At 38.6% G+C, this 15021-nt stretch overlaps 1 protein-coding gene across 1 annotated transcript in view; it reads left to right on the top strand.

The window, feature by feature from the left end:
• LOC136251027 (E3 ubiquitin-protein ligase rnf213-alpha-like) overlaps positions 1–15021 on the top strand; it is a 101913-nt gene that overhangs the window by 45617 nt on the left and 41275 nt on the right. The window contains exons 11-17 of the mRNA XM_066043408.1: positions 7716–7829; positions 8925–9044; positions 9090–9249; positions 13248–13550; positions 13604–14199; positions 14247–14409; positions 14461–14660. Of these exons, the coding sequence (XP_065899480.1) occupies positions 7716–7829; positions 8925–9044; positions 9090–9249; positions 13248–13550; positions 13604–14199; positions 14247–14409; positions 14461–14660 (1656 nt within the window). The remainder of the gene's footprint in view (positions 1–7715; positions 7830–8924; positions 9045–9089; positions 9250–13247; positions 13551–13603; positions 14200–14246; positions 14410–14460; positions 14661–15021) is intronic.

The following is a 15021-nucleotide window of genomic DNA, read 5'->3' as shown; positions in this document are numbered from 1 at the left end:
CAAAAATTGGTACGGCCAAAACCGTACCGGCTGTACTGCTAGATCCGGCCTTGGGGATGACTTGCAGTAGTATTCAATTTGCTAATTCCCAACATCTTACAAATGTCCTTCATCAAAATGTTAAGAGGTTAGTACCCCTGTCCGATAGCAATGCCTCAGGAACCCCAAAGGTAGGTATAACTTCTTCTACCAACAACTGAGCTATTCGAATTGCTTTTTGGTCTGGTGTGGGGAAAACCATCAGCCATTTTGTAAACAAATCTTGAAATACAATCACATAGCGGTTACCTCTGGAAGTAATGGGTAATTCCATTATGTCCACCCCGACTATTTGAAAAGGACGCTCAGTAAAAATTGGATATAGTGGTGGCTTCTGTCGTCTCCCTGCACCTTGCACAATGGCACATTGAGGGCAATTGTTAGCATACTTTAAAGCATCAGAATACATTCGTGGCCACCACCAGCTTCGTACCAAGGTTTTGTAAAGCTTAGGACCTGAGAAATGACCTGCCAGCCGTCCATCATGATATTCCTGCATTATTCTTTGACGCATTTGCTGTGGTACTGCAACTCTTGAGGTCTCCGTTTGTTTGGGACCTACATAATAAAGTATATCATTGACAATGGCATACATAACAGATTCAGTTACAACTTTCTTGGCTAACTTGGTGTCTTCTGGTAGTACCCCTTCTATAAGATAACGAATCATTAGCTGAAGTTCAGGATCCTTGAACTGTTCATCAGAAATTTCATCATTACAGCAATCAGTTGCTCTAGGCTCTTCTTGTAACAAAGTGTCAATGGTATCTGATGCATCACAGGACATCTGTGCTATCTGAACCTCAGTATTGGAATCTTCATCAGAAGGAATAGTCATGACTGGCTGTCTAGAAAGACAGTCAACATGCAGATTCATCTTACCAGAACGATGAACTATGTCAATCTGTTTAATGCCACTGCCATAAAGTTTACTCCACCACCTTACATGTCTTCCAGTAAGGTTTGGTGCTCCTAAAATGGTTTTAATTGCGGTATGATCAGTAACGATGGTAACACTGTGACCATAAAGATAATATCTGAAATGTGTAACTGCCCACACAACAGCCAGAGTTTCCAAGTCTGTGACAGCATAGTTGGCTTCAGCATTAGAAATAGATCTGCTTGCATAAGCAATTGGATGAAGCTTCTGATCTACCTGATATTGAGACAATATTGCTCCCAGTCCAAGCTTACTTGCATCAGTTTCTAATGTGAAGTCTCTATTAAAGTTAGGATAAGCTAGTAGAGGTGATGTTGACAATTTGTCTCTTAATGTATCAAAGGCAATCTCACATTCTGTTGACCAATTGAACATTGCTCTTTTCCTAGTAAGGGCATGCAATGGATGTGCCAACTTGGCATACCCTAGCTGGAATGAACCTACGATAATACGATGTCAAGCCCAAGAATTGACGCAACTGCCTCAAATTAGAAGGTTGGGGAAAACTTCTTACAGCCTCCAAATTACAGTTATTTGGTTGCAGTCCATGTGGTGTTACAATATGGCCTAGATTGCACTTCTTCACACAATATCTTACATTTACTTGGCTTAAGCTTTAATCCTGCTCTTCTAATTCGGTCAAAAACTGCTCTAAGATGTTCAGTGTGGTCTTGTAAAGTCTCTGAAAATACTATCACATCATCCAGGTATACAGATACAAAATCATTTCCAGATGAAGTCTGTAATCCAGTTAAAACTTGCTGCATCAACCTTTGGAATACAGCTGGGGCATTGGTTACCCCAAATGGCATGACTCTAAACTGATACAAGCCCTGGTGAGTAATAAAAGCTGTTTTCTCCTGGCTATCAGCACTGACCCTAATTTGCCAGTATCCTGATTTTAGATCAAGTGTACTGAAGAACTTTGACTTCCCAAGTTGATCTAACAAGTCATTTATCCTGGGGAGTGGAAACAGATCAGGCTTTGTTACTGAATTCAAAGCTCTGTAATCCACACAGAATCTCAGTGTTCCGTCCCTTTTCCTTACTAATACAACAGGACTCGCCCAAGGACTTTCTGATGGCTTAACCACATTGTTTCTTTGCATCTTATCTAGTTGGCTGGTTATTTCCTGGTGAGCTGCAAATGGAATTCTTCTGGCAGCTTGTCTCTTTGGGCTTGCACTTCCAGTGTCAATGCTAAATTCCATCAAATCTGTTTCTCCTCTTTCATCATCACTTAGACTAAATATATCATGATAATTTCCCAGTAACTCACTCATTTGCAATGATTCTTCCTCTGACAGTTGTCTCCTGGGTTGAATAAAGGTTTTCCTTAGCTGTTGTTGACGCCACTCTTTGTGCTCAACAGAACAATCAGTGTCATTTGACAGAGTTACCATCCAAAGCTTCAACTGTTCTGGAAGTTGTCCCTGTGCTGTCTCATGATTACTTGGGTCCTCTCTCCTTACAACTACCTCATGTTCATCAGTTGAGCTCTGATATGAGCAGGAAATATCCGCCTCGGAAGAAATTATCTGATCTAACATTTCATCCTTTCCATTAGTCACCTCTGGCTCCACCTCACTTGCACCTGCAAGCTCCATACCACTCTTCAGTTGATATGTTGATTTACTGTTGTTGGAAACCATAATGGTTGAGAAGCCATCTTGATCAACCATCACTAATGAGTCATCAACTTGTAGACGATCATCAAGGGATTTGTCTGCCTCTACCAAAACAGATGATCCTCTTATATCCTTAACCTTCACTGGTACAACTGCTGAGTAATATGCAGGTAAACGTATAGTTCTAATTAAACTCACCACTGCAGTCTGAGTAACCTTGACTCCCTTGCTTGACACATTTAGAGAAGCTTGTTCATCACCACCAAACTGTCTGCTAGCCTCACCTGATAGTGCAATCTTAACAGTGGTAGTATCAGAATTATTTCCATCCAAGGCTGATACTTGGTGATTGGCCAATTCACTGCTTCTTTGTGATCACCCACTGATGCTTCACTATTACAAGATATAGGCCCCTTTGGCTGCATAGCACAACTCACATCAACAACCGGCTGACTTTTATCAACAAACTTTACACTGGGATGGTAGCTTACTATTCCTAACATGTGACACACTTCCTCTGACAATAATAACTGATCTGGTGCAATTAGCTTGATGTAAACAGTAGCATTAATTACCTTCTCACCAAAACTGATCTTCATATATTCAATTGTCCATCTAAAGATATCGGCTTCTGATCATAAGTACAAGCTTTAACTTGCTCTGCAGCCTTGAGATTGTGTACATTGAGATCAGACTTTGAAACTATGCTGTAGAATGCATCTCCTCTCAAAATGGTGATATCAGATCCAGTATCAATAATACCGTTTATAGGAACACCCTCTATATTGACTTGCACACAACGGGAACCACTCTTAATATTGCTGTGAGAATTATCTCTGATCACGTAATTGGTACCTGGTCCAGAAGTCTTAGAAGGAGTCTTAGTTTGTGTTAACTTACCACCTGCACTCTGTTTTTGATTTCTGACATTGGTGAGCCAAGTGATTTGGGCTATCACATATGTAGCATCTAAGCTGTTTCTGCTTCTGTTGTATCTCCTCCTTCTCTAACTTATTTCCTGGTTTCCTATATGTTGTACGCCAATTTTGTGATGGTGGATAAGACTTGGTAGGGAAATTGGTCTGAGGTTTCCCAGCTTTCATTAAGTATTGCTGTTTCTTCTTGAGCTCATTTAATCTTCTTTCCTCTCGTTTAGTTGCTAAGCACAACTCTTTGTAATTCCGAGCACCAGAAACAGCAGGTGACTCTATCAAACTATACAGTAACCCTTCTTGTAGTTGACCATAAAAAAGCATCTCTCTGGTCTCATTGGATAGCCGTTCGTGGCCGAACCCAATCTGAAATGTTTGCTCTAATCGACCTATAAAGTCTGAAACAGATTCATCAGGTAGTTGTGAAATATGACGAAAGTCAAGAGCTGCTAAGGTCTGGTTACCTGGATCTAACCTTTCCTTCAGTGCCTTAGTAGCAGCCTGGTATGATTTCTTATCTTCTGATTGCAGTAGCTTCCATTCTTGTGCTGCTCTTCCCCTCAAGTAGCCAGCTAGCTGCTTTAAGGACTCTTCAGGTGTCCATTCATTCCATCTGGATGCCCTCTCTAAGGTCAGTAGCCAGTCGTCAAAAGTTATCCTCACATCCTCAGCAGTGAAAGGATCTACCGGTGGTGCCTTACCTCGACGAGGAGCACAAGCCTGACTTTCAGTGGTCAACTTGCTACCACTAGCTATTCCAGTAGAACTTATTGGCCTGCTAACATAAAGGACATCAGATAACGATGTACTCAAATTGGTTACCTGTTGGCTAGATTGACACTTAATTGGCACATTAGCTCCTCTTGAATGCCTCTGATCTATTGGTGGTATATGGCTAGTCATCAGTGGTTGAGTGGTGCTTGTCATTGTTGACAATAACTGATCTCTGTCTCCTTGAAAAGGGTTGCTAGTTGTGATCACACCTTGTAAAGGTAAAATATCAGGTGATGTTTGTTGTAGACAGATGTTCCAAAGGTGAGAAATCAGCTGTTGTTGTCGTTGGTCTTGTAGGCACAAACACATGACCTCTAGTATGGTCTGACAATGTTGAAACCCTTAAAATGGGAAGGTGAGAACATGAAATATCAGGCCTTTCCTGATAACCTTCTCTGAATGCACCACTGCTCTCAGTGCTCTTTATGTTTAATTTTGTCACTTCACTTGAGAGTTCTGTCTTTCCCAAGTTTGACAACTTCAATCTGGCTAGCTCTAACTCCCTTGCAACTGTTCCCTGACTAGTTGCATCTCTCTGTCTCTCTCTGTTACAGCATTGTCATACTCTATCAGCTGCTTACAGTTTTCCTGCCAGAGTTCCAATACATGTTCATTAGCCTTACTGAGGTCAGCCTTCAATCGAGCTACTTCATCCTTGGTTGACTCTATCTCTACTTTTAGAGCCACATTTCCTTCCTCCAAACCTTGTAATAAGTGGCGTAACTGAGTAAGTTCAATACTTAAGTCCATGTCTTCCTCACTCCAGTTTCCCTCACCAGGAGTAGGTGACTTACTTACCATCTTAGACAATGGTGGAATGACCAGGAATATTCCATCCATATCTCTCAATGACAGTTCCTCTCCTTGCTCAGTCACTAAAACAATTACTTGAACACGCTTAGGATCATGAAACATGTCCACTAGTTTCCCATTAATCATTAGAAAAACTGTAAGACATTAAACATGTCCACTAGTTTCCCTTCTTCTGACCTGGATAGCACAATGGGTCATCCGGGTCAGCAGTAGTGACCCGGTTTCAATGCTGGTAGACACCTGTAACTTTCAAGACTAATGTTATCTTGGTTGATTAATAGCAATCAAGCACCAAGACCACACCTCTTAAAACAATCTTTGCTCAAGCACATACACTGTATTCATAATGCTAGCACTGTGAAGATATGAAATAATGACCTGGTAGGTGAAAAGCCGACTCGAGATACTCTAATACAGCAGTCACCCTAATAGAACAGTCATACATGTATAGCTGTATGTTATAACAAAATAAAACAAATAAACTAACCAGAAAATAAAAAAAAGTTATTAATTTAAAATGAAGTAGGGATTCATGTGATAAATAGTAATGAAATGATGGTATTACAGCATAGCCTGGTGGTCAAAGTAGGGATTTTCCCACCAAACTATGCTGTAATACTATTATCCACTTCTTGTTTCACTACTTTTTGTTGCTTGAGTCCCTAATTCATTTTTATATTAATAATTAAAAAAACTAAATGGGAATAAATCAGCTATAACAAAGTGGTTGAGTAACTCTACTAGAGTAAAGTGATATCATTATACCTTGCATCTCTTTCTTGGTTCAGGTGCTTCTCTTATTCAATCACGTTTTCTCCTTCTTCCTAGCCTCTCTTCTCATGCTACCTCTCTACATTAGTTGGATTAGTCGCAATGTGGCACAATCTGCACCAGTGGCGTAGCCAGACTTTTCGCCATGCCTGGGCAATGGGTGGGCAAGCCATTTCCCATGCAACACACGTACACATGCCCATCTTCATATGGACATCAATATAACATTTTTAAAATGCATTATGTATCATCCTACACTACTGCATGCAAGATGACTAATATCAACCTAATAGAAGCGAACGCCTAGCTAGCTATTGGCCTTCTAACATATTACATCTAGCTACATGTGTCTTAATACCAGACTACAAAGATTCTTGATTTAAAGCACAAGGCGCTCTATCACGTGATGACTATGCTCTGCCACTACAGTTGTTAGCCTAGAAAAGTGGAAACAAAAAGAAAAGAATTGCTGACTGAACAAGTACTCCATACCGTTTGAACTGAGCAGTATCCACACGGATAGATGAGTGCTAATTTCACAAATACCTCTAGACTGCTTTGCCTCCCGAGTTTTTACCACACCAATAGCTACCGTGATCACTTAATCCAAATGTAAACCGTCCATTCTTTGTCTTTCACTCCTTGCGACAATGCTGCGCGGTTTTTGTAATCACGTGATCTTGCTTCTATTTATTGCCTCCTCTATTTGTGCACAATCAAGTTACTCGTAGGGAAAATCCCTTGGATAACCCCATCTCTGTTTAGCCAAAAGAAGGAAACCATCGGAGAAAATGGCATGGTGAGTGTTGTATAAGTTGTGCTATACTTATTCTTGTACAGTGACTAGTTAAGTAACTTTAGCAAAATCTCGAGCTATCCAGCCCACGTCTTTATAATTACTCTAGGAGCTGATGGTGGGGCAAAGAAGTCTGATGCCCGGGCAATGCCCTGGCTTGCCCGGGTTTGGCTACGCCACTGAATTCTGCACACTAGTAGGTATCCATATATTATGTGACGTTCATACGTACATTAGACCACCACAGTCTTGTTCATCATCGTAAATGTGACACTCGTACATACCATAATCACCACATTTGATCATTCATTATGTCCATATATGTGACGCTTGTAAAATTTAATCCTGGCTAGGCAGATGGTCATAAACTCTGTAAACTGCTGATATCCTTCATGTGATATGGTTGAGGGTGTACATATCCACTTTTAAAACTGTGCTTATATTTATATTGCTATAAGGATAAGGAATGTTCATTATTGAGTATGCAATAGTACCAGCGATATGATCAGCCACAGATTGTGACTCCCAATTGCATCAGACTTGGGGGGGGGGGGGGGGTGGATTCTCGGTTTTGAAGCCACCATACGGATTTTTAAGGCCATCCTAACAATCCTTATGAAACCCTGCACTATCACATCCCAAGTTATAGTCTTGGGATGGAAGAGCTACTCTTGGAATGGGGAAAACTGGACTTATATCCATCCATATCAAAGAGGTACTGTATCATGAAATAACAAGGCGTGAAGAGCAAACAATAGATACGTGTGTGTGTGGGGAGGATATAGGTGTAATGCAGTCAAAACAGATAAGCCATATGTTACTGTAGATTGAGTTATGTAGCACTGTGCAATGATCGCCAATACCTGTGGCTACCCTGTACACCTACCAAAACAACCACCGTCATATAATATCAGCTTGAAACAAATGGCTGGTTGTGGTTCTATTACCTGGCCCACATAAATATTGTTAAATGGAGTGATCTGTACTATTTTTAATTTAAGTCATACTTGTATACTTCACAGTTGTGGAATGAACTTCTTAATGTCAGTCATTCTGATCAAGTGATGCCTTGTGTTGAACAAGAATGGCAGTCTCAACTACAGCTTGTTATTAAAGATCGTATTTATCATGCACAGGTAAACAACTGTAAATAGACAATTTCATAATTTATGTGGTACTTAATAATAACAGTTGCCCCTAGCAACCTGAATTTTACATTATTTGTAGCCATCAATGTCCTCCAATTTTAAAAGGATGTGATGTTCTGAAGTTTGTAGTTTTCCCATTATCTATGTGAGGGGGTAACAGTTACCCCTTCTGGACAATCACATAATAGATAATGTATGGAAAAGCTGCAAATTTAAAAAAATGTCATATTTCAATTTGTAGGTGTCAGTGTTGGGGGTAACGCGTTACATAAGTAACGTGTTATATAATAAATATTACTTTTGTGGTAACTAAGTAATATAACAAAATACGCTATAAGAACTGGTAATATAACTTAAGTTACTTTACTTACAGATGTAAAGCATTACCTAAGTAATGAAGTTACTGTACCGAGTCTAATATTACATAATATTATTACTACAAATAACGAAGTTACCGATCTTGTTAGTAATCCACTGAGTAACGCCTAGCCACAACCAAGTAATGAAGCCTACTGATGAAGCTTATTCACCAGCTTCTTACTTATAACCAAGATTTACACATTGTCCAGCAACGCAATCATGTCACGTGATAAGGTAGTAGTTGCACACATGACAATTTAAGGATGTGGACATAAAGTAATATAATATGTAATATTATTATAGTTACTTTATTTTATGGGTAATATGTAACTGTAACTAAATAGTTCAGTTGCAAGTAATATGTAATGTGTAACGAGTTACTTTTACAAAGTAATTGTCCCAACACTGGTAGGTGTAAATGCCAAAAAAACTCTCCAAGTTTTAAATGGATAGTGTATATAGGTCATAACATACATACGGCATTTTTGAATCCCATACAGTTGCACAAAAAGGCAATTGTTTGGGACTTCAAAATGTCGTGTGTGTATATATATGTATATGCTATCCTTTTAAAAGTTGGAGAAATTTCTTTAGACACTGACACTTAGAAATAGCGTAAAATTTAGGTTGCTAGTAGCAACAATTAATCTACGATTTTCCTTATTATAAAATTTGTCTATTACATGTATTTGCATATCATAAGTGGAACTTCTATATACAAAGGTGGGAATAACTACCAAAATTCAGATGGCATTAGAAGCTTGTGATTCTAAGGAGTACCATTTGCTAAATGGTATACTTTCTGACATTATTTGGAAGTCTGTTGGAGACAGCATGGAGGATGTGAGTTAATGTATGTTGTTTCATCATTCAATGTGCTTCATACAGGATGCTGCTATAAAGGAAGCTAGGACATTAGCTAAAAAAGCTGGCAAACAAGTTGGTGTAATGTTTAGCACATTGTTGGTTAAATACCTAGAAACAAAGGAAATAAACCTATCAACTTTGTTTGGTTTTTGGCTGTGGCCAGAATATCTTCAGCATTATGGTATGGATTTGAAATATATACATGTATGAAATAAGCCTATTGGTATAGTAACAATGGATGCATTACTCTATGTTCTTGTTTTACAGTTTGCCATAATATATCAAACAGTATGGTAGTAATGTTTAAGTAGGGATCCCCCAAAAAATGACGCATGTCGTCTAAAATGCGACCTTCAAACGTCATCCTAGAGACATCTTACACGATGAAAATCACCTTCACAGAATAACATTAGTTCATCTAACATCAAATATAGCATTAAAAACAAGAAAACACTAATAGGTGGCTGGATATAGAAGTTTAAAAATTTGCTAAAACTCAGATTTAGTCTCACTGCCAGCCTGCCTGCCTGACTACAGTTGTAAGGCTGAAGGCCAAACAAAGCAGTGCACAGCCACCAGTTTACGCCAAACTCACCAGTGGGATGTGCTTTTTGGGGTTTCAATGAGTGTGTTCCCTCTGCTCCTTGTCTTTCCTTTATCTTCAATCAGGCTAGTCTTCTTCCTTCTCCATGCAATGAAACCATATTGAGGTGTTAATTTTTCCTATCACCAAAACACTTTCCTTGAGCAGCATATTTAGACACCGCAAACTTATCAAAGTGCTCACTATCGGTAGATACCTGTAACTTCACAATGGGTTCAATGCCACACCTATTATTTAATTAACAAGATCTGGTTGATCAGTAATGATCGAGCACCAAGACCATACCCTCTTAACAATCTATCATGGTGGCACACCCCGTTATTATTGGCCCATCTGTATGCTAGCACAATGAAATAGTGACACCCCCCCCTGGTAGTGAAAGGCTGACTTGAGATACTCTAATACAGCAGTCACCCTATTAGAACAGTCACACGTATAAAGCTGCATGCTATAACAAAAAACCCAAACTAGTATATTACCAAATTTGTCATTTAAAGTGAGGTAGGAATGCAAGTAATAAAAGGTAGCTAAACAAGAACGATGGTATTACAGTATAGCTCAGTGGGAAATCCCAACTTTGACATTGAACAAAATCACTGTTTTAGCATGGCAATGATAGGGATTTTCTCTAGAGTTGTACCAATGATCATCCGATAGAAGCTGATAATTAGCTGTTTGTATAGGTAATCACACACATTTGAGTGCAATTTTGGCTGTTACGAGTACAACTATTCCATAATTGCACGAAAATGCGTGTGATTGCCTACTAATCACATAGTGACCGCCCTTCGTGGTTTGTAGTACCAGTTCTATGTGGCCATTAACTTCTACCAGGTGATTGCATCATCCTTCTTTGTATTACATCATTTGTTGTTGCACTTAAAATGCTTCACATGTCAGCAATTCTGATTGGCTACTACATATGTTGCACTTAAAAGACTTCTATTGTCAGTTTCTTTGATTGGCTATTCATTATATCACTTTCTTGTTGCACTTAAAAGGCTTCTGTTATTCTGCTATTTTATTGGCTACTTTACAGTGCAATTACAGAAACAAGGCCATGCGATTTGGGATTAATTGCACTCCTACTATTGAGACTAATGTATGGCAAATTAAATCACTATGTGATTATTACCATAATTGGAAATCAGTTGTAATGGGCTGTGGCCAGCAGATTATCAGCTGGAGGGCTGGTGTCAAATGCTCTGGCATGTACTTAAGTAATTTGTTTATGTTTTGTGGTAACCACAATAATAAACAGTGATGGTTGGAGCTCTAGCCCACTTGTCTGACTAGCTTTGAGTTGAGGTAATTGTACAACCTCACAGCACTTTACTAGCTCTACTTTTAGTGGAGTATCCACAAGTGTAACTTGTAGAGATCTATAATCGAGTATTGGTTAGCTATCGGTAAAATAGGGTAAAAAAAACACCGGATATCGGTTTTTCCTAAAAAGTGGGAATTGGTACAACACTACTTTTCTATGCTGTAATACCATCATTCTTGTTTAGCTACTTTTTATTGCTTGAATCCCTACTTCATTTTTAAATTACTAATTTTTTAATATAATAGTAGACTAAACTTCCTCTAATTTAAAAAAAATAGAGTGTCTTGATTAAAGAACAGACCAAAATGACTTTAGAATTATTATAGTAACCAAAAAATGGCTGCTGATGTTGATCATTTATGTTGGGATTCATGCATGTCTAGTGTGAGTGTAGCATGTATATGTCTGTGCTCGAATTGTATAAAACTTTCTGTTGTTGAGACAGCTAGTGTATACAAGGCCGGAGGAGGGAAAATTGAGTTGGTCAGGCTATTGACTATAATGTTGAAATTGCTACTATATACATGCCAATGAGAGAGGAGCTGTTGCACAGTGTGTGAAGCACACTCTGCGAAGTGCGAAGCACGAACATTCTAGGGGGGTCTGGGGGCATGCCCCACAGGAAATTTTTGAAAATTAGGCACTCAGATATGTAATTTTAGTGATATTTCACTGCTAGCTAGCCATATAAATATGCTCAAGCCTATCTGTTGTTCTTCAGACTTTCTATACTATGTATAATTGTAGACCTGACATACAGGGGACACAGCATGAAACTTGCTGTATGGTTCATTTAGTTATAGCTAGCAATTAGAAGTTCAAGGGTGGTCTGGGGGTGCAACCCCCAGGAGCTGCAGAATTTTTGCAATTTAAAGGCTTGAAAATGCCTTAAAATTTAAAATTGATGCAAATTTTAAAGTAAAACTAGCTAGCAACTTGCAACTTTCCCCCCAAATTTCACAGGGAACCCATGCAGCATGGCCCCCTTTAGCTAGGGTATAATTACTATACAGTGAATTCAGGTTTGTATGAGGTGAACGGATCATCACGTAAATATACTGGTGGACAGTCACGAGATCAATCAGTATTCGAAAATGGCGCGATGTGGGTGAGACTGACAGTTTGCTCAGTATCTCGACAGGACAATTGGGTAGTCGAAGAGGAGTGATTTCTACTCAACATCTCATCCAGATGGCCACCATGTAATGTGTGGGTGTACAGCTTCTTGCCGCGGAGCCTCGGTGAGTCATCTGGTTTGTCACTGCCAGCCCTTCGCCCAGTAAAAGAAGCCAAGAGAAACAAGCCAAGGAATGCTAATGATTATTTTATGAAGATTGAATTGTGATATAAGTGTGCTGGTTTAGAATCAAAGAAGGCACCTGCCTTACACGTGATAAATGCCAACTGTCAGCACACGTGATACTGTACGTAGAACCCACAATCATTTCTTTACAAAACGATACGAATGCTATGCTGTACTGTAAGGTAATTGGAGGTACTATACGTGTAGTTCTGTGCTATAGTTAAGCTGAGAAACTAGGTAACTACTCGTGTCATGTATTTTCAATAACATCTGTAAAATGTACGTAGCTACATGTAGATGTGATCGTCCAAAGATTGCATGAGAGTAATGTAGTTCGAGCTGGTCAGCTAGTTGATTCAACTCCAGATTATTGGTCCGGCTCAGGCCTGACCAACCGGACCGTCTCCTCCGGCCTTGGTATAATCATTGAGGGTATATGTTTGTATAGAGAGTCTACATGTATTTGCATGTATCTACTTTGTGCCAAATTACATTGATTATTATGGCTGAATGACAGTTGTTCAGTGTTGAATAGAAATACGGAATTTTAAATAAACTTCATAACTTGATATATGAATGCATGTGAATGTACATGCCCCTTAGGCAGGTTTGCTGAAATTCAGTTATTAAACACTAAAGGGAGTTCCTCTGTTATATGTGGAGGCAATGTGCATAGAGATACATATATATACATATGTATGTATGAACATACCCATAAATTTGGCTGTGGTCTGTAGTATATTTGTTTGCTATGGACTGCACAGTACTCTGCCATGTGTCTTAATGTACTCATGCAGTAAGGAGGCAGTACGCACCTATTGGTATATATTTTGTCTATTTGTACTATGTACAGCACAGATCCATTGTGCACCCAGCTTAGTCTTTTTTGAGTAGTGTAGATATGTCTTATTGGAACACTGTATGTAAGAATTTGTTTCTGAATAGTGTGTAATGATGAGCTGGCTGAGGAATTTACTGATGAATCTAACAAAAAGTGTAAAGAGGCCTCTATGGTCATAAAAGATGTTGTAGAGAAATTGGAACAAGGCAATGTCACAATTTATGAACTTCACATGCTTACCTTACACAAAGACAAAGCAATGAAGCTATTACCTGCTGTTACATCAAAACTTGATGCTAATGGTGTTAAAGCATTGATTGACAGGAGGAATTTGGATGTTCAGATGTTTAGGGGATATTATTCTACTGTAAAATTGTTGTTGTATTACTGTGGAGATATTGCAGAAGGTATGTATATGTACAGTTTTGACACTCAATCACATGTTCACTTTTACTGATAGGAGATCTAATAGACAGTTTAGAAGATGGCTGTAGGACAGTTGACTCAAAAGAAGAATATTCTCAACTTGCAATATGCCAATTATATGAAGTGGTCAATGGAATAGAAGTTTATGCCATTTTGAATATTGAGGATAAGAATGTTATGGACATGTTGAGACCATTTTCCATAATGATGCAGGACTATAAAACTATCATATCCCACTCTGTTTGGAATGATCATGTTAAAAAGCAAGTCAGTGGGGTTAAGGTATCTCTTACTGAGGTTGCCACAAATGTATGGGCTCCGTGCTTTCAAGAAATGCAACAAGTTGTTGAAAAGTTCCATGCTAGATCAGTGACATTACAAGAAATTGATTACTATCTGAGGGATATTTCACCACAAAACCTACGACAAGAAGTTCTCTCTTTGGTAGAAGGTTGCAATAAATGCTTGAACACAATAGCATCAAACAGTTGGATCTCACAATTTGTGATGTCTGTTAACAGATATCGGGTTATTTGTCAGGCACAGTGTGCAGCAGAGCTTGTACTAAAAGCAAAGGATGCATTAATGTTGACTGGCAACTTCAATAAATTGGAAAACCTAAGAGAAAAGGTACCTTTGTTTATATACTATGCTATGACATTTACCATGTATTGCAGATATCAGAGCATATGGTATTGTCTTTGGAGAAGTTTGAGAATGAGGGATATTGTGAGATTGAAGGTTTGGAGAGTATTGCAAGTAGCCATGACCAGATGGAGTTTCTTAAAGTATTATCAAATTGTAAATCTTTTATTGAGTGGCTGCAACGAGAAACAACTGGTAATGTTACAAGGTTCAATACATTCATATTAATTTAATGTTTTTTTGTAGATGTTATAGAATTGCAAAATCTGATTGGATTGTCGATGTTTGAAGAAGATGCCTGTACAATGGATCGAATTGCACAGCTGCACACAGTGGGATCAGCCATTGCTCCACTAGTGTATGATCTAAAGAAAGACAGTAATCTTGATGTGTTCTTGGAGACGTTTAATTTATTAAAAATCAATGCCAAGCTAACTTCTTTGTTGGTGAGTTATGATAGGATATATAGCAATGAAAATATGTAGGTTTCACATTTGTAGGTCTCACTGTGTAATTATAAAACACAGAAATTTAGCATCTAGGTACTACTGTATTTATTAAAGCGAAGCACAAATATATGCCAAGTCCTAATTCCCAAATACAAGGACTTGTATACAAGATTACAATAGCTTAATTTATAGGCAATGGTGATAAGAAATTAAAGCCCAGGCATCTATGTGGATAAATACAGTATAGGTATATTTCCTGAAGAAATCTTTAAGTTTTACACACAAGCTACTTTGAATATTCCTATATCTGGGATCCTGAAGGCATGTCAAAACTTTATCTGTGGTTTCTCTAATGAAA

The sequence above is a fragment of the Dysidea avara genome, chromosome 3 (assembly GCF_963678975.1).
Source record: "Dysidea avara chromosome 3, odDysAvar1.4, whole genome shotgun sequence".
NCBI classification, from domain to species: Eukaryota; Metazoa; Porifera; class Demospongiae; order Dictyoceratida; family Dysideidae; genus Dysidea; species Dysidea avara.
Note: the sequence above shows the minus strand (reverse complement) of the source record. Positions and strands in the feature narration are given on the sequence as shown.